The sequence below is a fragment of the Lithobates pipiens genome, unplaced genomic scaffold (assembly GCF_037356315.1).
Source record: "Lithobates pipiens isolate NorthernLeopardFrog02 unplaced genomic scaffold, aLitPip1_a1.2 Scaffold_16, whole genome shotgun sequence".
Taxonomy (NCBI): Eukaryota; Metazoa; Chordata; class Amphibia; order Anura; family Ranidae; genus Lithobates; species Lithobates pipiens.
The window spans coordinates 221,335,146-221,354,456 of NW_027507748.1; the positions used below are offsets into that span (position 1 = coordinate 221,335,146).

At 45.5% G+C, this 19,311-nt stretch overlaps 1 protein-coding gene across 2 annotated transcripts in view; it reads left to right on the plus strand.

Annotated features, from left to right (window-relative positions):
- Nucleotides 1-2,525: 2,525 nt before the first annotated feature.
- Nucleotides 2,526-19,311, plus strand: part of LOC143982409 (uromodulin-like) — a 140,541-nt gene continuing 123,755 nt past the window's right edge. The window contains exons 1-2 of one of the 2 annotated variants that reach the window (XM_077481081.1): nucleotides 2,526-2,689; nucleotides 15,591-15,617. In XM_077481081.1, coding sequence (XP_077337207.1) covers nucleotides 2,641-2,689; nucleotides 15,591-15,617 — 76 coding nt within the window. In that variant the 5' untranslated portion in view covers nucleotides 2,526-2,640. The remainder of the gene's footprint in view (nucleotides 2,690-15,590; nucleotides 15,618-19,311) is intronic. The other variant, XM_077481079.1, reaches the window with a different exon arrangement.

Genomic DNA, 19,311 nt, shown 5'->3' on the forward strand with positions numbered 1-19,311 from the left:
TTATCCACCTGTAATGGATGCAAGCTGAGGAGTGTGTTAGTGTCCTTTTTAATAAAAGTCAAGAATAATCAGCATAGATAATATGATATCAAAAGTTGTAGTTATGTATGTTATTTATAAATATAATGGTTTAGGAATCCTGATAAAGAAAGGGGGATGTCAAAAAACAAACAAAGAAGACCCCAAAGTAGTCGCTTAAAAGTTTTTCCTTTGACCAACTAGTTTGGCTGGAAACTATCTATATACTCCCAAATAGGGGAATAAACAGACCCACAGCAGAGGTAGACTTATGAACCTGAAAAAACAAAAGGGGGCATCAGCCCAATGATGCTACCTGCCTTAACAAGGGTCGTAACAGACATATAAAGGATCCATATAAGTCTGGTAGGAAAGGGTTGATTCCATCTTCTTTGATCCCTCTGAGAGCGCCAGGGAGTGGACCAAATGGGTGATGATCTGGGTGTGGAAGGAAAGCGGTGTGGTGGAGCTTGTTCCAGTAGGCCCAGCTTGACTAGTAAATCTTTTTCCTTAATGACATTGTATACCATATAGGTGGTACCATTATCCATGATAAATCATTTCAAGGGGAAGCCCTTCTAGCAGACTGGAGGATGTTGGTGACCTCCTTCATCCTGCATCTTATGTCCAGAGTCGCAGGAGAGATATTGGGGTATATCTGTAGTTTGATCCCATCCAGATCAATATTAGGTGTATTTCTAGAGGCTCTCATTATGTCTTCCTTAGTGACAAAGTCCTTCATACACATTATAATATCACGTGGAGGTTTGTCTAGGGTTGGTTTGGGACGTAGTGATCTGTGCAGTCTGTTGCAGGCAAAGGCAGACAGAGGCTTGTCAGGGACAAGGTTATGGAACAATTTAGTCTGATTCAAATCTGTAATGGATTCAGGGACACCACACACCCTTATATTGTTGCCAGGGGCGGACTGACAACTCATTACGGGGCCCCCAGGGAATCAGAGATTATGGGGCTACACAGTATACACAAACACACACACACAGTATACAATCACACAGTATACACAGACATGTTTCTATTGGCTGAGAAGGTACTGGAGAAGTGGGGCAGCTATAATCTCAGGATTTTTAGACCAAAAGGGTTTCGGTAAGGGACATTTCAAAGACAGATGTAAAAAAAAACAAACACACATTTTTACATACTGTCCCTGGTTTTGCTGAGTCTGGCAACCCTGATGGGGCCCCCTAGTGGCATGGGGCCCTCGGGCAGTGCCCGAGTGGCCCAATGGTCAGTCTGCCCCTAAATGTTGCATCTGTTTCTGTTGTCCGAAGCTGTCTGCTAGAGTCTCGTAGTCTTTTCTTAGGTCGTTGTGGGCTAGAGAGAACTCATCGTGCTTAGTTTCTAAAATGTCAGTGTGGCCTCCAATACTGGCTATCTCCTGTGATAAGGCGCTTGTAGATTTATGCAGCTCAGACTCTAGCTTCCCCACTAGCTTCTCATATATGGCTGTTAAGCTGGCACCTAGATCTGCTTTAGTAAGGGGGAGAGCGTACTCACAATCTGTGGCTGCCAGAGCTTGAGTCTGTTTGGGTAATTTTCCCTGCTGTAATGGAGCACTCCAAGTCCAGGAGAAAATTTGTCAGCGAGTTCTGGGAGCGACTTTTGCACCCTTTTTTTCTTTGTTGGAATGTACCAGGATGTTCCACGGGGGTGCTGAGGATTTTTGGGTGGTTTTGGTGGTAAATTACCCCGGGATTCCTGCCTGGCAGACCCGTTTAGACGGAGTTCTGCTCAGAAGCCAGTATTGGCTGTTATCTATGTGATGGCCACAGACAGGCACAGGCAACGGTTACCATACCAAAAATTACAGTGATGAGATTGTACAAAATCATTGTATACAATCTGTCTTGCTATATCCTGTATCCTGTCCACCTCCTGTACCCTGTCTGCATCCTCTGACCACCTCCTGTACCCTGTCTGCATCCTCTGACCACCTCCTGTATCCTGTCTGCAGCCTTTAACCATCTCTTATGTCATGTCCGCAATCTCTAACCATCTCTTGTATCATGCCTGCATGAACTGCTTACGCTCAGGTTATTGCAGTCAGAATAATTGGAAAATGTGTTGTAATTGTTTGGTAATATAGCTTACTGCATTGTGCACTGCTTTGTTAAACAAGCCTTCTAGTGTCATACACAGCAAAATATGATTAAATTTTTTTTTTTAAAGGCTTGTTAAAAATATAGAAAATTTCCAGAGACTCACACATTGTTGTGTGCAGGTTATGCTAGAAGTGTGACCTGGGGGTAAGGTAGGTCTCTCTTTGACATGTGAACAGGGACACTTGGTCTGATCAGTCGCATTCCTATGTTAAAAATTGCAGGCCGTGTACATTCTCATGAACTGAAGACTGTTGTGAAATTAGAACCTGACTGACAGGAAGTGAGCACCAAACAAGTTAAAAAGGTAAGTAGGCCTTGGCCAATTAGGACAGCCCTGGGGTTTGGCATTATATTACTTTTTTGCAAATTCTGATCTTTTGGTCTAGTTTATGGTTTGCTCCCACCCCTCATCTATAAGGTCAGCTGTAAGTGAAGATTTCTGCATTTTTGGTCTGATAAGGTATTCAGCTCATATTCAGGACCAGATATACCAGCACAAATGAAGCTACACTTTGTCATTGCATTGGCTCTTCTTGTCAAGTATGCAGGTAAGTTTCTGTAGATTACAATTTATAAGTCAGTACTTAATAATTCCTAAACTAGTACTTTATATTTGAATATTACAGCTTAATCTTCGGTATTTGTACAGATAATTTAGTTACAATATATCCCTCACTCATACAGTCATTTTAATATTTAATGTAAACTTGTGTATTTCCAGCTTTGTTGAAACCGTGCAGACTGTTGTGAATTCTGCCCTTTTAAAGCACCACTAAAGCTGTACAACCTAGTGTTAACTGGCACGCTTCCTGTGCATATGATTCAATTCAGTAGTTACAACAGTGGGTCTCTTCTTTATGTAAACTGAGTGCAAGAACTGGATAAAGTGGGCACATTATACCAGTACTATAGGTGGCAAAGTAAAGAGGGACCTTTCCCTGTATAAGTATGAAGCACATTTTTTCCATTATCAGAGGAAAATGCAGTCTTTTAACTAAAGCTAATTTTACATGAATTTATACTATTACACATTGTAACAATATTCTAAATTAGGATCAGTAATTTACAGAAAATATTCTGTGTAAAAAAAGATCCTAACAGAGGGATGTTGCTTTGGACACCTAAGGTTGTGTGCCTACAGACTCCAATGTAATGGTTGTGTGGTGATGCAAATGACCAGTGATACTCCCACTCGTTATTTACATTCCCAACATTTGCTCAGTACCTTGATGCTCCATCTCCAGTCAATGGGGTTGTTTTACTAAAAGAACACCCAGTAAAGTAGATGTTCCCTTAGCTTAGTGAATAAATGGAAACTGCATTTACTCCAGCCATCCTACTATGGGGTGGATTTTCTAAAGGCAAATAGTCTCTGCACTACAAGTGCAGTTGCTCTAGATCTAAAGAGAACATGCAAGGTATGATTGGATGATATAAATCAGCAGGGCCTCCCCTCATTTCAAAGCTTCCCCGCAGATTTAGAGCAACTGCACTAGTAGTGCACAGTATATTTGCCTTTAGTAAATAAACCTCCCTGTGTAAGGAAATACCTGAATTTTACTTCCTTTACACATGATAGGGTATTCAAAGTTTGCTTTATTCACTAAGCTAATTGAACATCACTTCTCTAAATAGACATTCTCTATACCTTATTAAAAGGACCACAAAACAGCTATTTCTGGTATAAAGGGAGTTTTATGCCGTGTACACACAATCAAACTATCCGGTGGACATGGCCCGTGTGTGGGCTCCGGCGGACTTTTTTTACCCAAAAGTCCGGCGGACTTAGAAATTAGTTTTGACTCAAAAACTGTCTGCCAGACTGCGAGTCCGGTGAAAATTCAGCTGTGTGTCTGCTAGTCCGCCGTTCTTTTGAAATGAACTGACTTTCCCACTCACGGAGGAAAGTCCGTTCATTTTGAACATGGCTCCAGGTAACTGGGACTAGCGAAGGAAGTCAATGTCGCCTCCTACGGCAGCGAGATTGACACGTCGCTGGCCCCATCACCTGGTATGGACTTAAAAGAGAAGCCCTACCCCGAAAAAACGGCGTGGGGGTCCCCCCCTAGGTCCATATCAGACCCTTATCCGAGCACGCTACCTGGCCAGTCAGGAAAGGGGGAACCAGGCCTCGTGCCCTCAACATGGGGGGTGCTTTGGGAAAGCACCTTGTCCCCATGTTGATGAGGACAAGGGCCTCTTCCCGAAAACCCTGGTCGTTGGTTGTCGGAGTCTGCGGGTGGGGGCTTATCAGAATACGGGAGCCCCCTTTAATAAGGGGACCCCCAGATCCCAGCTCCCCACCCTATGTGAATGAGTATTGGGGTACCATGTACCCCTACCCATTCACCTGTGAAAAAAAAGTGTAAAAATAAAACACAACATATGTTTTTAAAATGATTTATTGCACAGCTCCGGTGGTTTTCTTCCGTATTGGGGGGTCTTCTCGCCGGACTCCTCCGCTATCTTCTGCTCTTTTACTAGCTCTTTCACTAGCGGAGGAGCCCGGCTTTCTTCCGCTCTTTTGGAAAGTCCGGCGGACTTTCCGGCGGTCTGTCCGCCAGACTAAGTCCGCCGGATAGTCTGATCATGTGTACGTGGCATTAGTCCTCCAGTGAACAAGCACTAGTCTGGGTCCTTCAGGTTTCTTAGGTGTTCTTTGTATTTTGTTCATTTTTGCCTTTCAGTACAAGGCCAGCACTGAAAACATTAAGATTTTGAAGATTTTCTATCACTTAAACCATGAGGAAAACGCTGAAAGTGGAAGATCAGTCAAACACTAACTATACTTACTGTGAATCTACTCCCACCCTTTATTCCAAGCCTATTCTATCCAAAAAAAAAAGAAGGATCTGAATACTTACCTATTCTGAGAGCATTCCAGTGCAGTCACGTGATTGGGTACCAAAACCTGCCTCAGTGTATAGGAGGGACAGCCGACTACAGATGCCCCATAGTAAGCCAATGGGTGACGTCATTGCCCAGGCTCTGCAGCTGTTGTGGGCTCTCTTCTTTACAGATCTATCCTTTGCCGCAGTGGTCCCCAAATTTTGGCATCGTTGACTGGCCTTGTGGAAGAAAATTATGCCAATGCCCTGGGGGAGGGTGTATGCTGCTTTTTGCGAGCAATTTATCAGGACAATAGTGTCAGGGCTGGCTTAGCCCTTCTTTCTCTGGGCTGGCTGCTCAGCTGTCGGCTAATTGCTGGCTCTCTTCTCTTTCCACAGTTACCATCTGTTCCCGATGATGCTGGTCTGACCTGCCTATTTAAAGCCTTCCAGCTCACTTTTTCGTTTTCTTTGCCTCCGCGTGATCACATCACAAGGAACCATCTCCTGCAGTTTGTTTCAAGACTGGCTTGCTGACATCCCTTCTTATCCTGCTTGCAGTTGCTCTCCTTGGATCCCTGACTTCTGGCCTGGCTGACTACCCGATCTGGCTACTGAACTCTGGCTATGCTTGACTAAGCTTTTTTCTATTTACCTTTTTATTATTATTAATATTAATAAACAAGTGTGATTTGATTGTACTTCTGTCTCAGTCTGTTTCATGGTTTTTGACAGTATGCGGAGGCAATGAATTCAGAAGATACAGTCAATACACTTGTTGGTAATATTTTATCCAGATTGGATGAGCAAGATCACCGCATAGATCAGTTTGCCTTAGCACTACAAACGCACCTGAATCGCACGGCTCACCTGGATTCCCCCACGGCGGCTGCTCCGGTACAACCTGGGTTGCAGGCCGTCCCTGCTGCTGCGCCAGCCTCTGTGCAGGCACCCACCTCGGGTATTACTGCTATAAGAGGTATGTCTGGTTCTGCTTCGCTTCCCCAGCGATTTCGGGGCGATCCAGTTCAATGCAGAGGGTTTCTCAATCAGGTTGAGATATACTTGGAAATGCTGCCCCAGGCGTTTCCCACAGACAGAAGCAAAGTAGGTTTTGTGATATCTTTGCTTTCTGAGAGAGCCTTGGCCTGGGCTAACCCTCTATGGGAGACGCAAAAACCTGTTCTCTTGAGTTACCCTCAGTTTGTGGCCTCCTTTAAAAGGGTTTTTGACGTTCCTGCACACTCCGCTTCTGCTGCCAAGTGCCTCATGTCCATCAAACAGAGTACGAGAACTGCTGCCAACTATGCCATTGAATTCCGTACTCTGGCAGAGGAGGTTGCTTGGAACAATGAGGCCCTCGTGGCTGCTTTTTCTCATGGTCTCTTGGATTCCATCAAGGATGAGATAGATATACCCACTGAGCTGGAGAGCTTGATCTCGTTTGCCATCCTCATTGACTCCAGACTCAGAGAAAGACTTTCTCTTAAGGAGCGCTTGAGGAAGTCTCCTGTACGTTTGCCTCCGAGCTTTGTAGTCCCATCCATGCCTCCCTCACCTCCCATGCCTCCTGGTACCAAGCTGGTCAGTGAAGATGAACCCATGCACCTGGGCTTCACGCGCCTCTCTGCGGATGAGAGAGCCTTTAGGAGGAGGGAGAGATTGTGCCTTTATTGTGGCCAGGGAGGTCACTTTTTGAAGTCTTGTCCTACCCGTCCAGGGAACGCCTGAACCTTGAGGTCCTGTCATGGACAGACCTTAGGTGGCATTGTTTCATCCCCAGTTATCCAGAAGGATAAGCCCCTGGTTTTGGTCACCCTTTCTTGGGCTGAGTCGTCCATCGAGATACAGGCTCTAATCGACTCTGGGGCTGCAGGCCTGTTCATTGATGCTGCATTTGTTTCTCAGCATTCGATTCCACTGCAGCTGCGTGGCACTCCACTTGCCATTGAGGCTCTTGATGGGAGACCTTTACAGCCTGCCCATGTGACTCATGAGACAGTTCCGTTGTCCATGCACATAGGGGCTCTTCACCATGAGATAATCCAATTCCAAGTTATTTCCTCACCCAGATATCCCCTCTTTATTGGTTATCCTCGGTTACAGAGGCACAACCCCTCTTTTGATTGGCTCCGTGCTGAGGTTCTCTCCTGGTCACCACAATGCAGTGAGACATGCTTCCTGAAGGTATCCAAAGTCCTGTGCACCGCTTCACTCCCCTCCCTGCCGGAGGAGTACCGTGATTTTGGCGATGTCTTTGATAAAGTTCAGTAGTTTGCCTCCACACCGGCCTTATGATTGCGCAATTGACCTTCAACCCGGTGCCATACCTCCTCATGGCTGGGTTTACCTTTTGTCGGTCTTGAAGGATAAGGCCATGGAGGAGTATGTTGCTGACGCACTTTCTCGAGGTTTCATCCGCAAAGCCTCGTCTCCTGCTGGTGCTGGTTTCATCTTTGTGAAAAAGAAGAGCGGTGAACTGAGACCTTGTATAGATTATAGAGGTCTCAATCGTGTCCCGATTAAGAATGCCTACCCGATTCCATTGATTACAGAGTTATTTGACTGCTTCAAGGGAGCAACGGTTTTCACAAAGCTTGACCTGAGAGGGGCATAAAATCTCGTGCGCATTAAGGAGGGCGACGAGTGGAAAACTGTGTTTAATACCAAAACAGGCCATTATGAATACCTGGTAATGCCTTTTGGCCTTTGTAACGCCCCAGCAGTTTTCCAGGAATTTATTAACGATGTCCTCCAAGATTTGTTGCAATTGTGTGTGGTGGTTTATCTCGATGATATCCTCATATTTTCCAAGTCCCTGGAGAGCCACCATTCAGATGTCTGTCGTGTACTTCAGAAACTAAGAGAGAACAATCTCTATTGTAAACTGGAGAAGTGCGAGTTCCATTGTGAACAGGTTACATTCCTGGGCTATGTCATTTCCACTGCTGGTTTTTCGATGGACCCAGAGAAACTGTCGGCAGTCCTACAGTGGCCTCAACCCGTGGGTTTACGTCCTCTGCAGCGTTTCCTGGGCTTTGCCAAGTACTATCGGAAGTTTATTCGTAACTTCTCGTCTCTGGTCAAGCCTCTGACTGATATGACCAGAAAGGACGGTAACCCACAGGGTTGGTCTCCGGAGTCCATTAAGAGACTCTCAAGGCTGCCTTTGTTTCTGCTCATCCTCATCCTACGTTGCCTTTTATCCTAGAAGTTGATGCTTCTGAGACTGGAGTTGGCACCCTTCTGTCTCAACGTCCTAATTCTGAGAGCGCTATGCATCTGTGTTGCTACTTTTCCAAAAAAATTGTCACCTGCTGAGTGCAATTATGAGATTGGTGACAGAGAGCTGTTGGCGATCATTTTAGCCCTGAAAGAATGGAGACATCTCCTTGAAGGTACCACTGTGCCCGTTCTTATTCTTACTGACCATAAGAATCTTACATTCTTGTCTGAGGCTAAGCGACTCTCTCCCAGAAGGGCGCGATTGGCTCTTTTCTTGTCGAGCTTAAATTACGTTGTCTCATTCTTACCTGGTACTAAGAATGTAAGGGCTAATGCCTTGTCACAACAATTTTCCTCCACTTCCAAGTCGGAGTCGGTTCCGGTTCCTATGATTCCTCCTGATCGTATCTTGGCTACGGTTCGCACCAGTCTTACTTCTCCTTTGGGTGACAAAATTCTTGCTGCTCAGGTCCATGCTCCTCCTGATAAACCTTGTGACTGCTGCTTTGTCCCAGAGTATCCGTACTGCAGTGCTCCAGACTTACCATTCTCCCAAGGCAGCTGACCATCCTGGTAAGAATCAACTCATTTGGGCCATCTCCCAACAATTCTGGTGGCCTAGTCTATGGGCTGATGTTACTGCCTTCATAGTTGCCTGTCCCGTGTGTGCTCAGAGTAAGACTCCACGACACCTTCCAATGGGCCTCCTACAACCCATACCCAATGGAGAGAGGCCCTGGACTCACCTGTCTATGGATTTAATTGTGGAATTGCCCAACTCCCAAGGCAACACTGTTATCCTTATGGTGGTTGACCGGTTCTCAAAGATGTGTCATTGTATTCCACTTAAGAAGTTGCCCACCTCTAAGGAACTGGCTTCCATTTTTGCTCAGGAGATCTTTCGCTTACATGGGCTACCCAAGGTGATTATTTCGGATAGGGGCAGTCAGTTTGTCTCCCGGTTCTGGCGAGCCTTTTGTGCACAGTTGGGAATCCAGCTTGAGTTCTCTTCTGCATATCACCTACAGTCTAATGGGGCAGCAGAATGAGCCAATCAGTCCTTGAAGCAATTCCTATATTGCTATATTTCTGGCCATCATAACAACTGGTCTGACCTATTACCTTGGTCAGAGTTTGCTCACAAAAGTGCTTTGAATTCTGCCTCCCGATTGTCTCCATTTATGGCGAATTATGGTTTCCAACCATCCATGTTGCCTGACTTGTTTATTCCGCAGAGTATTCCTGCGTTAGAGGAGCATCTCCGTGGTCTTCGTTCCACTTGGGTACAAGTCCAGGAGGCTTTGCGTCATGCTAATGATAGGTACAGACTCCATGCTGACCGCAGACACCTGCCTGCGCCTTCCTACCAGGTTGGGGACAGGGTCTGGCTGTCATCTCGCAACCTCCCGCTTCGTGTTCCCTCACTGAAGTTTGCATCTCGGTTTATTGGGCCTTTCCGTATCCTTCGCACGATTAACCCAGTAGCTTATGCGTTGGACCTTCCTCCTAGTATGCGCATCTCTAATGTGTTTCATGTCTCCTTATTGAAACCATTGGTCTGTAACCAATTTACCACCTCGGTGCCACGTCCTCACCCTATTCAGGTTGAGAACCATGAGGAGTATGAGGTACAATCCATTGTTGACTCCCGTAGGTTCTGTGGGCGCATACAGTATCTGGTGCATTGGAAGAGGTATGGTCCGGAGGAACGCTCTTGGGTTTCATCCTCTGACGTACATGCCCCTGTCCTCCTCTGCAAGTTCCATAGGGTTTCCCCTCAAGCTCGGTGGCCCTCCGAGAGAGAGGGGTCATTGAAGGGGGGTACTGTCAGGGCTGGCTTAGCCCTTCCTCCTCTGGGCTGGCCGCTCAGCTGTCAGCTAATTGCCAGCTCTCTTCTCTTTCCACAGTTACCAGCTGTTCCCGATGATGCTCATCTGACCTGCCTATTTAAAGCCTTGCAGCTCACTTTTTCCTTTGCCTTTGCGTGGTCACATCACAAGGAACCATCTCCTGCTGTTTGTTTCAAGACTGGCTTGCTGACATCCATCCTGGCTTCTTATCCTGCTTGCAGTTGCCCTCCTTTGATCCCTGACTTCTGGCCTGGCTGATTTCCCAATCTGGTTAATGAACTTTGGACTGGCTGACTACCCGATCTGGCTACTGAACTCTGGCTATGCTTGACTAAGCTTTTTTCTATTTACCTTTTTTCTTTTTATTAATAAACAAGTGTGATTTGATTGTACTTCTGTCTCAGTCTGTTCCATGGTTTCTGACAAATATCTGGTGTTGCCACTTCAATCATCACAGCACCATGGTTGATATGGTGTCAAAATGATTGAAGCTCATTATTTCTATTATTACATTCATAGAATGAAATAGTTCAACTCACCATAATGCAGAAGCAGTGGGTACCCTGAGCTTGTCACCTGCCACAAAATGCAGAGTGTCATTTGCCACGTTGCCTGCCACCAGGTGCGGATTGTCACTTGCCACGTTGCCTGCCACCAGTTGCGGATTGTCACTTGCCATGTCGCCTGCCCCTAGATGCGGATTGCCACTTGCCATGTTGCCTGTCACCAGATGCAGAGTGTCACTTGCCGTGTTGCCTGCCACCAGATGCGGATTTTCACTTGCCACGTCACCTGCCATCAAATGCAGCTTGCCATTTAAAACATCACCTGCTACCAGATGCAAATTGTCACTTGTCACATTGCCTGCCACCAGTTGCGGATTGTCACTTGCCACGTCGCCTGCCTTCAGATACAGCTTGTCACCTGCCACACATCGCCAGATGCAGCTTGTCACTTGAAACATCCCTTGCCACCAGATGCGTTTTGTCCCTTGCCACATCACCTGCCACCAGATGCGGATTGTCACTTGCCATGTCGCCTGTCACCAGATGTAGAGTGTCACTTGCCGTGTTGCCTGCCACCAGATGCGGATTTTCACTTGCCATGCCACCTGCCATCAAATGCAGCTTGCCATTTACCACGTCACCTGCTACCAGATGCAAATTGTTACTTGCCACATCGCCTGCCACCAGTTGTGGATTGTCACTTGCCACGTTGCCTGCCTTCAAATGCAGCTTGTCACTTGAAACGTCGCTTGCCACCAGATACGTTTTGTCCCTTGCAACGTCGCCTGCCACCACATGCGGATTTTCATTTGCCATGTCACCTGCCACCAGATGCGGATTGTCCCTTGCCACGTCGCCTGCCACCGTGTGCAGGTTGTCACTTGCCACGTCGCCTGCCACCCTATGCAGATTGTCACTTGCCGCGTTGCCTGCTACCAGATGCGAATTTTCATTTGCCATGTCACCTGCCTCCAGATGCAGATTGTCACTTACAGCGTCGCCTGCCACCAGTGCGGATTGTCACTTGCCACGTCACCTGCCTTCAGATGCAGCTATTCCCTTGAAACATTGCTTGCCACCAGAAGCGTTTTGTCCTTTGCCACATTGCCTGCCACCAGATGTGAATTGTAATTTGCCTTGTCGCCTGCCACCAGATGCGGATTTTCACATGCCACGTCGCCTGCCATCAGATGCAGATTGCCATTTACCACGTCGCCTGCCACCAGATGCGGATTGTCACTTCCCACGTCACCTGCCCCCAGTTGCGTATTTTCACTTGCCATGTCGCCTGCCACCAGATGTGGATTTTCACTTAACACGTCGCCTGCCTTCAGATGCAGCTTCTCAATTGAAACGTCGCTTGCCATCAGATGTGTTTTGTCCCATGCCACGTCGCCGGCCACCAGATGCGGATTATCATTTGCCGCGTTGCCTGCCACCAGATGCGGATTTTCACATGCCACGTCGCCTGCTATCAGATGCAGCTTGCCATTTACCATGCCGGCTGCCACCAGATGCAGATTGTCACTTGCCACGTTGCCTGCCACCAGTTGTGGATTGTCACTTGCCAAGTTACCTGCCTTCAGATGCAGCCATTCCCTTGAAAAGTTGCATGCCACCAGAAGCGTTTTGTCCCTTGCCACATTGGCTGCCACCAGATGTGGTTTGTCATTTGCCACGTCGCCTGCCACCAGAAGCAGATTGTCACTTGCCACTTTGCCTGCCACCAGATCCAGATTTTCACTTGCCATGTCACCTGCCATCAGATGCAGCTTGCTATTTGCCACGTCACCTGCCAACAGATGGGGATTGTCACCTGCCACCGCATGAAGATTGTCACTGCAGTGGTGGCAGCACAGGCATGCGCATAAGTTCAGAGGCAAGCCTGAAGTAGTAGGTATTGAGGGAGAACAGTGGTGATGGGCGGGTGGTGAGAGATCATCTCATCTCTCTGCTCGCTCGCCTCATCTTTAACAATGTAGCTGCCCCGCTGTGAGGGCGGAACAGCGGTGATGCGGACGAGCAGTGAGAGATAATGTAATCTCTCTGCTTTGCCCGCTGCTGCACGTCAGACAGTGCAGCCTTCGCGGCCCGGCTGCAAACAGGCCATGGCCTGGTAGTGGGCGGCGGCCTGAGGGTTGATGACCCCTGCTTTACAGGATACACAGAATAGACTTAGGCCGCGTACACACGGGCGGACTGTTCGCCCAACTTTGGACAGTTGGACGGACAAGGTTTTTCGGAATTTCCGAAAAACTGTCCGCTGAAACCTTGTTTCAGCGAACAGTCCGCTCATGTGTAGGCTTGTTCGTCAAACAAAGTTGCGCGCATGCTCAGAAAGGATTTTCACGCCGAAAGCTATAATGCAGTGTATAGGACGTCGTATTTTTCGTCCCGTCGTACGTGCCGTTCACGTCATCGCGCACGGTTTCAGCAAACTGTTCGTTCGTCGTGTGTGGCCATGTCCGTCCATGCTAATTTTGAGCGGACTGTTTGCCGAAACTGTTGGACGGACAAAGTTGGGCGAACAGTCCGCCCGTGTGTACGCGGCCTTAGAATGAGGGTGGAATTAGAATTAAGTATAGTTAGTGTTTGACTGAACCTCCACTTCAAGCTGTCCATACACTGATTTCAGCTGGTTCCCGATAAAACGCCAAAATTCAATCAGTGGTTGGCCCTGTCATCTGCCTCTTGAATTTGGAAGAAATGGCCGCATACCACTGATTCCTGTAGTTTTTGGGATGTCCAAATAAAAAGGATTTTGATCTACAGTGGTGTGCGGCCATTTCTTCTAAATTCATTGTGTGCGGAGGGCGAGTCGAGGCAAGCACCTACTAGATCATTAGGCTTCCTGGTCTCACTGGTGTGTCTTTTTCCACAGTTGCCTCTTGCCTGACATCCCTCGACTGACAAATTTTAGAAAATTGTCAGCGGAACAGAGACTACATCCAAACAAATGCAGCTGATGTCCAGATATTTTGACAGCTGGTGGAACTGGCTGTCAAAATACTATGGCAGCCGCTGGAGCTTCATTCATGTGTGGATGGAGAAATCTGTTAGATGTTTATTGTTCAGCCTGCAAGTTGGTTTTAGAGTATAGAAGAAAGTGTGGGAGATATTTTATTAAATTAGGTACATGCAAAAGACCTGAAAGGCAGTTTGTGCACAGATTACATACCAATTCTAAACAAACTGTGATTGACTATATATAGATCACAGGAAAACAAGAAAACAATGGAAGTTATTTATTTCGATATTTTACAGTTAGCATATACAGCTAAAACTTTACAAAATGTGTGTGTGTGTTATATATATATATATATATATATATATATATATATATATATATATATATATATATACATATACAGTGCCTTGCGAAAGTATTCGGCCCCCTTGAACTTTTCAACCTTTTGCCACATTTCAGGCTTGAAACATAAAGATATAACATTTTTATTTTTTTTGAAGAATCACCAACAAGTGGGACACAATTGTGAAGTGGAACGAAATCTATTACTGCAAGTCGCTTGGGGTATGTCTCTATCAGTTTTGCACATCGTGAGACTGAAATTCTTGCCCATTCTTCCTTGTAAAACAGCTCAAGCTCAGTCAGGTTGGATGGAGAGTGTTTGTGGACAGCAGTTTTCAGCTCTTTCCACAGATTCTCTATTGGATTCAGGTCTGGACTTTGACTTGGCCATTCTAACACCTGGATACGTTTATTTGTGAACCATTCCTTTGTAGATTTTGCTGTATGTTTGGGATCATTGTCTTGTTGGAAGATAAATCTCCGTTCCAGTTTCAGGTCTTTTGCAGACTCCAACAGGTTTTCATCCAGAATGGTCCTGTATTTGGCTGCATCCATCTTCCCCTCAATTTTAACCATGTTCCCTGTCCCTGCTGAAGAAAAGCAGGCCCAAACCATGATGCTGCCACCACCATGTTTGACAGTGGGGATGGTGTGTTGAGGGTGATGAGCTGTGTTGCTTTTACGCCAAACATATCGTTTTGCATTGTGGGCAAAAAGTTCGATTTTGGTTTCATCTGACCAGAGCACCTTCTTCCACATGTTTGGTGTGTCTCCCAGGTGGCTTGTGGCAAACTTTAGATGAGACTTTTTATGGATATCTTTGAGAAATGGCTTTCTTCTTGCCACTCTTCCATAAAGGTCAGATTTGTGCAGTGTACGACTGATTGTTGTCCTATGGGCAGACTCTCCCACCTCAGCTGTAGTTCTCTGCAGTTCATCCAGAGTGATCATGGGCCTCTTGGCTGCATCTCTGATCCGTCTTCTCCTTGTCTGAGCTGAAAGTTTAGAGGGATGGCCAGGTCTTGGTAGATTTGCAGTGGTCTGATACTCCTTCCATTTCAAAAGGATCGCTTGCACAGTGCTCCTTGGGATGTTTAAAGCTTGGGAAATCTTTTTGCATCCAAATCCGGCTTTAAACATCTCCACAACAGTATTACGGACCTGCCTGGTGTGTTCCTTGGTCTTCATGATGCTCTCTGCGCTTTCAACAGAACCCTGAGACTATCACAGAGCAGGTGCATTTATACAGAGACTTGATTACACACAGGTGGATTCTATTTATCACCATCAGTCATTTAGGACAACATTGGATCATTCAGATATCCTCGCTGAACTTCTGGAGTGAGTTTGCTGCACTGAAAGTAAAGGGGCCGAATAATTTTGCACGCACCACTTTTCAGTTTTTTATTTGCTAAAAAAGTTTAAATTATCCAATAGATTTTGTTCCACTTCACAATTGTGTCCCACTTGTTGGTGATCCTTCACAAAAAATTAAAATTTTATATCTTTATGTTTGAAGCCTGAAATGTGGCAAAAGGTTGAAAAGTTCAAGGGGGCCGAATACTTTCGCAAGGCACTATATATATATACACACATATATACATATACACACACACACACACACACACACACACACACATACATACACACACGTACTTATATATATTTTATTGTATACATCACTTTAGAATACAGCCTTTGACTCTTCCTTCTTTTTTGCCCCTTTTTAGGTGCTCAGTGCATAGATCCTTCAGACCGTAAGTACACTCCATGTTTTAAAAATAGGAAAACTGCATGATAAGCCTTAACATTAAATTATTAAATATTACATATTAGACACAGATTTTTACATGATGCAGTTTGACTGATGTTCATAGCCAGATTGTTAGGCCCCTTTCACACTGGAGCGGTGCAGGCATCGGCTGCTTTACCATTGTTTGTGCTACGAGGTTTTAACCCCCGCTAGCGGCCGAAAAAGGGTTAAAACCGTCCGCAAAGTGCTGCTTTGCCGACGGTATAGCTGCGCTGCCTCATTGATTTCAATGGGCAAGTGCGGTTTAGGAGCTCCTTCACCACTCCAAAGATGCTGCTAGCAGGACTTTTTTCACCGTCCTGCTAGTGCACCACTCCAGTGTGAAAGCCCTCTGGCTTTCACACTGGAGTGAAAGGAGACGCTTTTTTCAGGCGCTTTACAGGCGCTATTTTTAGCGCTGTAGCGCCTGAAAAACACCTCAGTGTGAAAGGGGCCTTAATAATAATCAGCACTTATTTATTAAATCAGTCACTTAGGCAGGCTATAGATGGAGCGAATTTCTTTCCTGTAACCACAGTCAATTCCCTGTGCTGGGAGAACACAGAGAGAGCAGTGATTATTGCTAGTGGCTGACAATAATCACATGCCGAGAATGTGACATGCTGGTTGTACCCAAGTCAATCTTAGCTGGTTCAGCAGGGACCATCGAACCATCTATGGCTGCCTTAAAGGGGTAAAGTACAAATACTCAACACAAACACAACAGAATTTCTCTGCTAAAAAAGCGCAGCTCCTCCACTCTGTCTCTGTTACCTGTCTTGCGAGTACCTTTTCAATACATTTTTTAAATACATTTACATACGTACTTCACCAGCGGAGCCTACCTCTCTCTTTTCTATGAGATCCTTGTGGAAAATATTGAGCAGTAAGATCTTTGTGGAAGCTACTGAGGTATAAAACATCAGCCGTGGGGGTCAGCACCTACCTGCCAGGAGTAGGGATATAATCCCTGGATCTTGTCACTTGTTTGTTCTGCTGTTTACCTTACAGCAGTAAGGTAAGGGGCCACTCCACCTGGTGTGCCGTGAACACTGGAGAGATACAAGAGTTAAATACACGGTTTTTGGCACCTTTATCTGGAGAAGCACTGAATAAGTCACTGGTCACTTTATTCATTTATGTCCACATAAAGACTCTATTCTCCCATTTTTTGCTTATTAATTAATCTTGCACTGTGTGTTTCACGTTTGAATTACAAAAAGTGTTTTATGTATTATATTTGATTCTACTATTTTTGAGATATTTGGTTATACTCCACTATTGCACTATTGGAGGTTATGGATTAATCGATCTATGAATATTTAAAGCACGAGACACTTTATTATCTGTTTGCTCTTGCTGCTATGTTTAAGCACTGGACACTTTATCCACTTATTTGATTGTTCACGATTCAACTTGTCTGAGGCACTTTATACTTTTTGAACCATTATGTAATTGCCTGGTTTAGGGCAAATTTGTTACACTTATATAATAGTAGGAGGTATTATCCCTGCTAGCTGGTTATTTAGCACTATTGATAATATACACTCATGCACTAGGCACTTTAGTTTAGTTTAACTTCTGAAGGTAGCGCAACACCATTTATTTGATTTTCACTTAATTTTTTTGGGGGGTAGGGTATATACCCCCGTCGGTGGTTTGCTGCAACCTATCCTTAGTGATAATCTATGCCCTTGATGATAGCGCGGGGATACCTTAACCTATTCAACCATAAATCAATGCTCAATCCTTAAGCTAGCCCTACACTGTTCAAAATGTGGCCTGTTCAGCAGGACCAGACAATTATCAATGAGTGTGTAGCTGTCCCTACTCAACAAAAGTCTAATGGACACATTGATCACCCAGACTTCTGTGTGAGCATACCCAGCCCCTAATCCAGGTAGGGAGCCTCCAAAGGTATTAACATTGGCAAATATGCAAAATTAAGGCTTCTTCAGGAGCATAAAGGGTTAATTACCGTTTCAAACCCTGTTCAAAAACAAACACAAACAGAGTTTTAATAATAACAATTTCACGAAAATACTAACCTATTGTATTAAAAATCAGCAAACCTGAATACTTACAAGCAATATATGTGGATCACGGAGAGTGAGGAACAGAGCCAATGGCAAATTTGGCCCCCCCCCTGGGTAGGTAGATATTGGGATACACCTAGGTAGGTAGCGTATAGATTAGGTGTATTACTCAACATGTATACACATATATAACACATATATAACCTAGAGTATACATATACTCTCTGCACTACATAATGGAACCCATAATTGTATATAACACTTACAGCAAGAAGTTGTTTTATGTCGTTTTGCGGGGTATATTGGAAGCCTGACTGACTTTCAGCATAGTCTTGGTCATTCCAGTTGGATTGTCCCAGAAGAGTGCATATGCTCTCTATAATCCTCCCTCTGGAGGATTTTTCTGTCCCAATCACCTCCTCTTGGTCTTTGTAAATGTAACCAGCGAGGTGTCAAAGCCATGGTACAAGTCAAGATGTCTACTGACTGGTGTGATCACTTTATTGCTTGATGTCAGTAGATATCTTGACTTGTACCATGGCTTTGACACCTTGCTGGTTACATTTATAGTCCTCAAAAGGGTCCCCAAAGACCCAAGAGGGGTGATTGGAACAAAAAAATCCTCCGGAGGGAGACACTCTGGATAGAGAGGCGCAATGCTACCCAGCCCACTGGCTTAAATGAAGTCTGTTCTTATAAACCATTCCTCTAATGATCCTGTGTTTTTTGCTAATTTGTTAGCTATCCATCACTCTAGCTGTTGTTCATAATATATTCAAACTTTATGTAAAAAAAAAAAAAAAGTATTAAAGTGGGGTGCCCCTAAAAAAAAAAAAAAAAAAATTATTAAAAGTCAGCAGCTACAAATACTGCAGCTGCTGACTTTTAATAATCTGACACTTACCTGTCCCAGGGTCCAGCGATACGGGGAAACGAAGCCCCCCCTCGTTCCCCACTCCGCTCGCGGCACCGTCATTCATACTGTGGACACCCGGCCGTGATACGCCGCACAGTCATCTGGGACACGTGACAGGTCCCAGATGACTGTGCGGCATGAGGGGAAGTGATGTCACCAGCCTGGGCAAGGAAGAAGGTAGACTACGAGGGACCCCCTAGCAACAGGTATTTAGAGGTGAGTAAAAAAAATTTTTTTTTTCCCCAATTATTTTTTATTAATTTTTTTTAAGAATTTTAAACACTTTTTTATTTTTTGGTGGCAACAGCACTTTAAATTGCTTTCTATGTTGTTTTTCTGTCTTTTTGGTACCAGATGTGGACCATGGAGGAGTATTGGGACTACTGAGTGGCTCATTGGTTCCCCCATCATTCTCCCCCTTATTTAGTTATTTGGGGTGGGTAGATATGCGGCTAAAGATGCCGTTCTTGTTTACCGGCGGGGCTAGACTCAGTCATGTCCTGTTATGGTTTGTGGTGTGGCACCTCCAGATGCCACCAGGGGAAGCTCCTCTTTCCTTGGCTCTGGAGATTGCATTGCTGCACTGGTTGGACCGTGCCATTTGCATTGCGCATGCACGGCACGGCCGCCTGTGTGGGTGTGCACCCTCGGCCAAGCTGTTTCATGCCAAGTGGTGAGCTTATTGCACACATCTGGTGTGGCGGTTG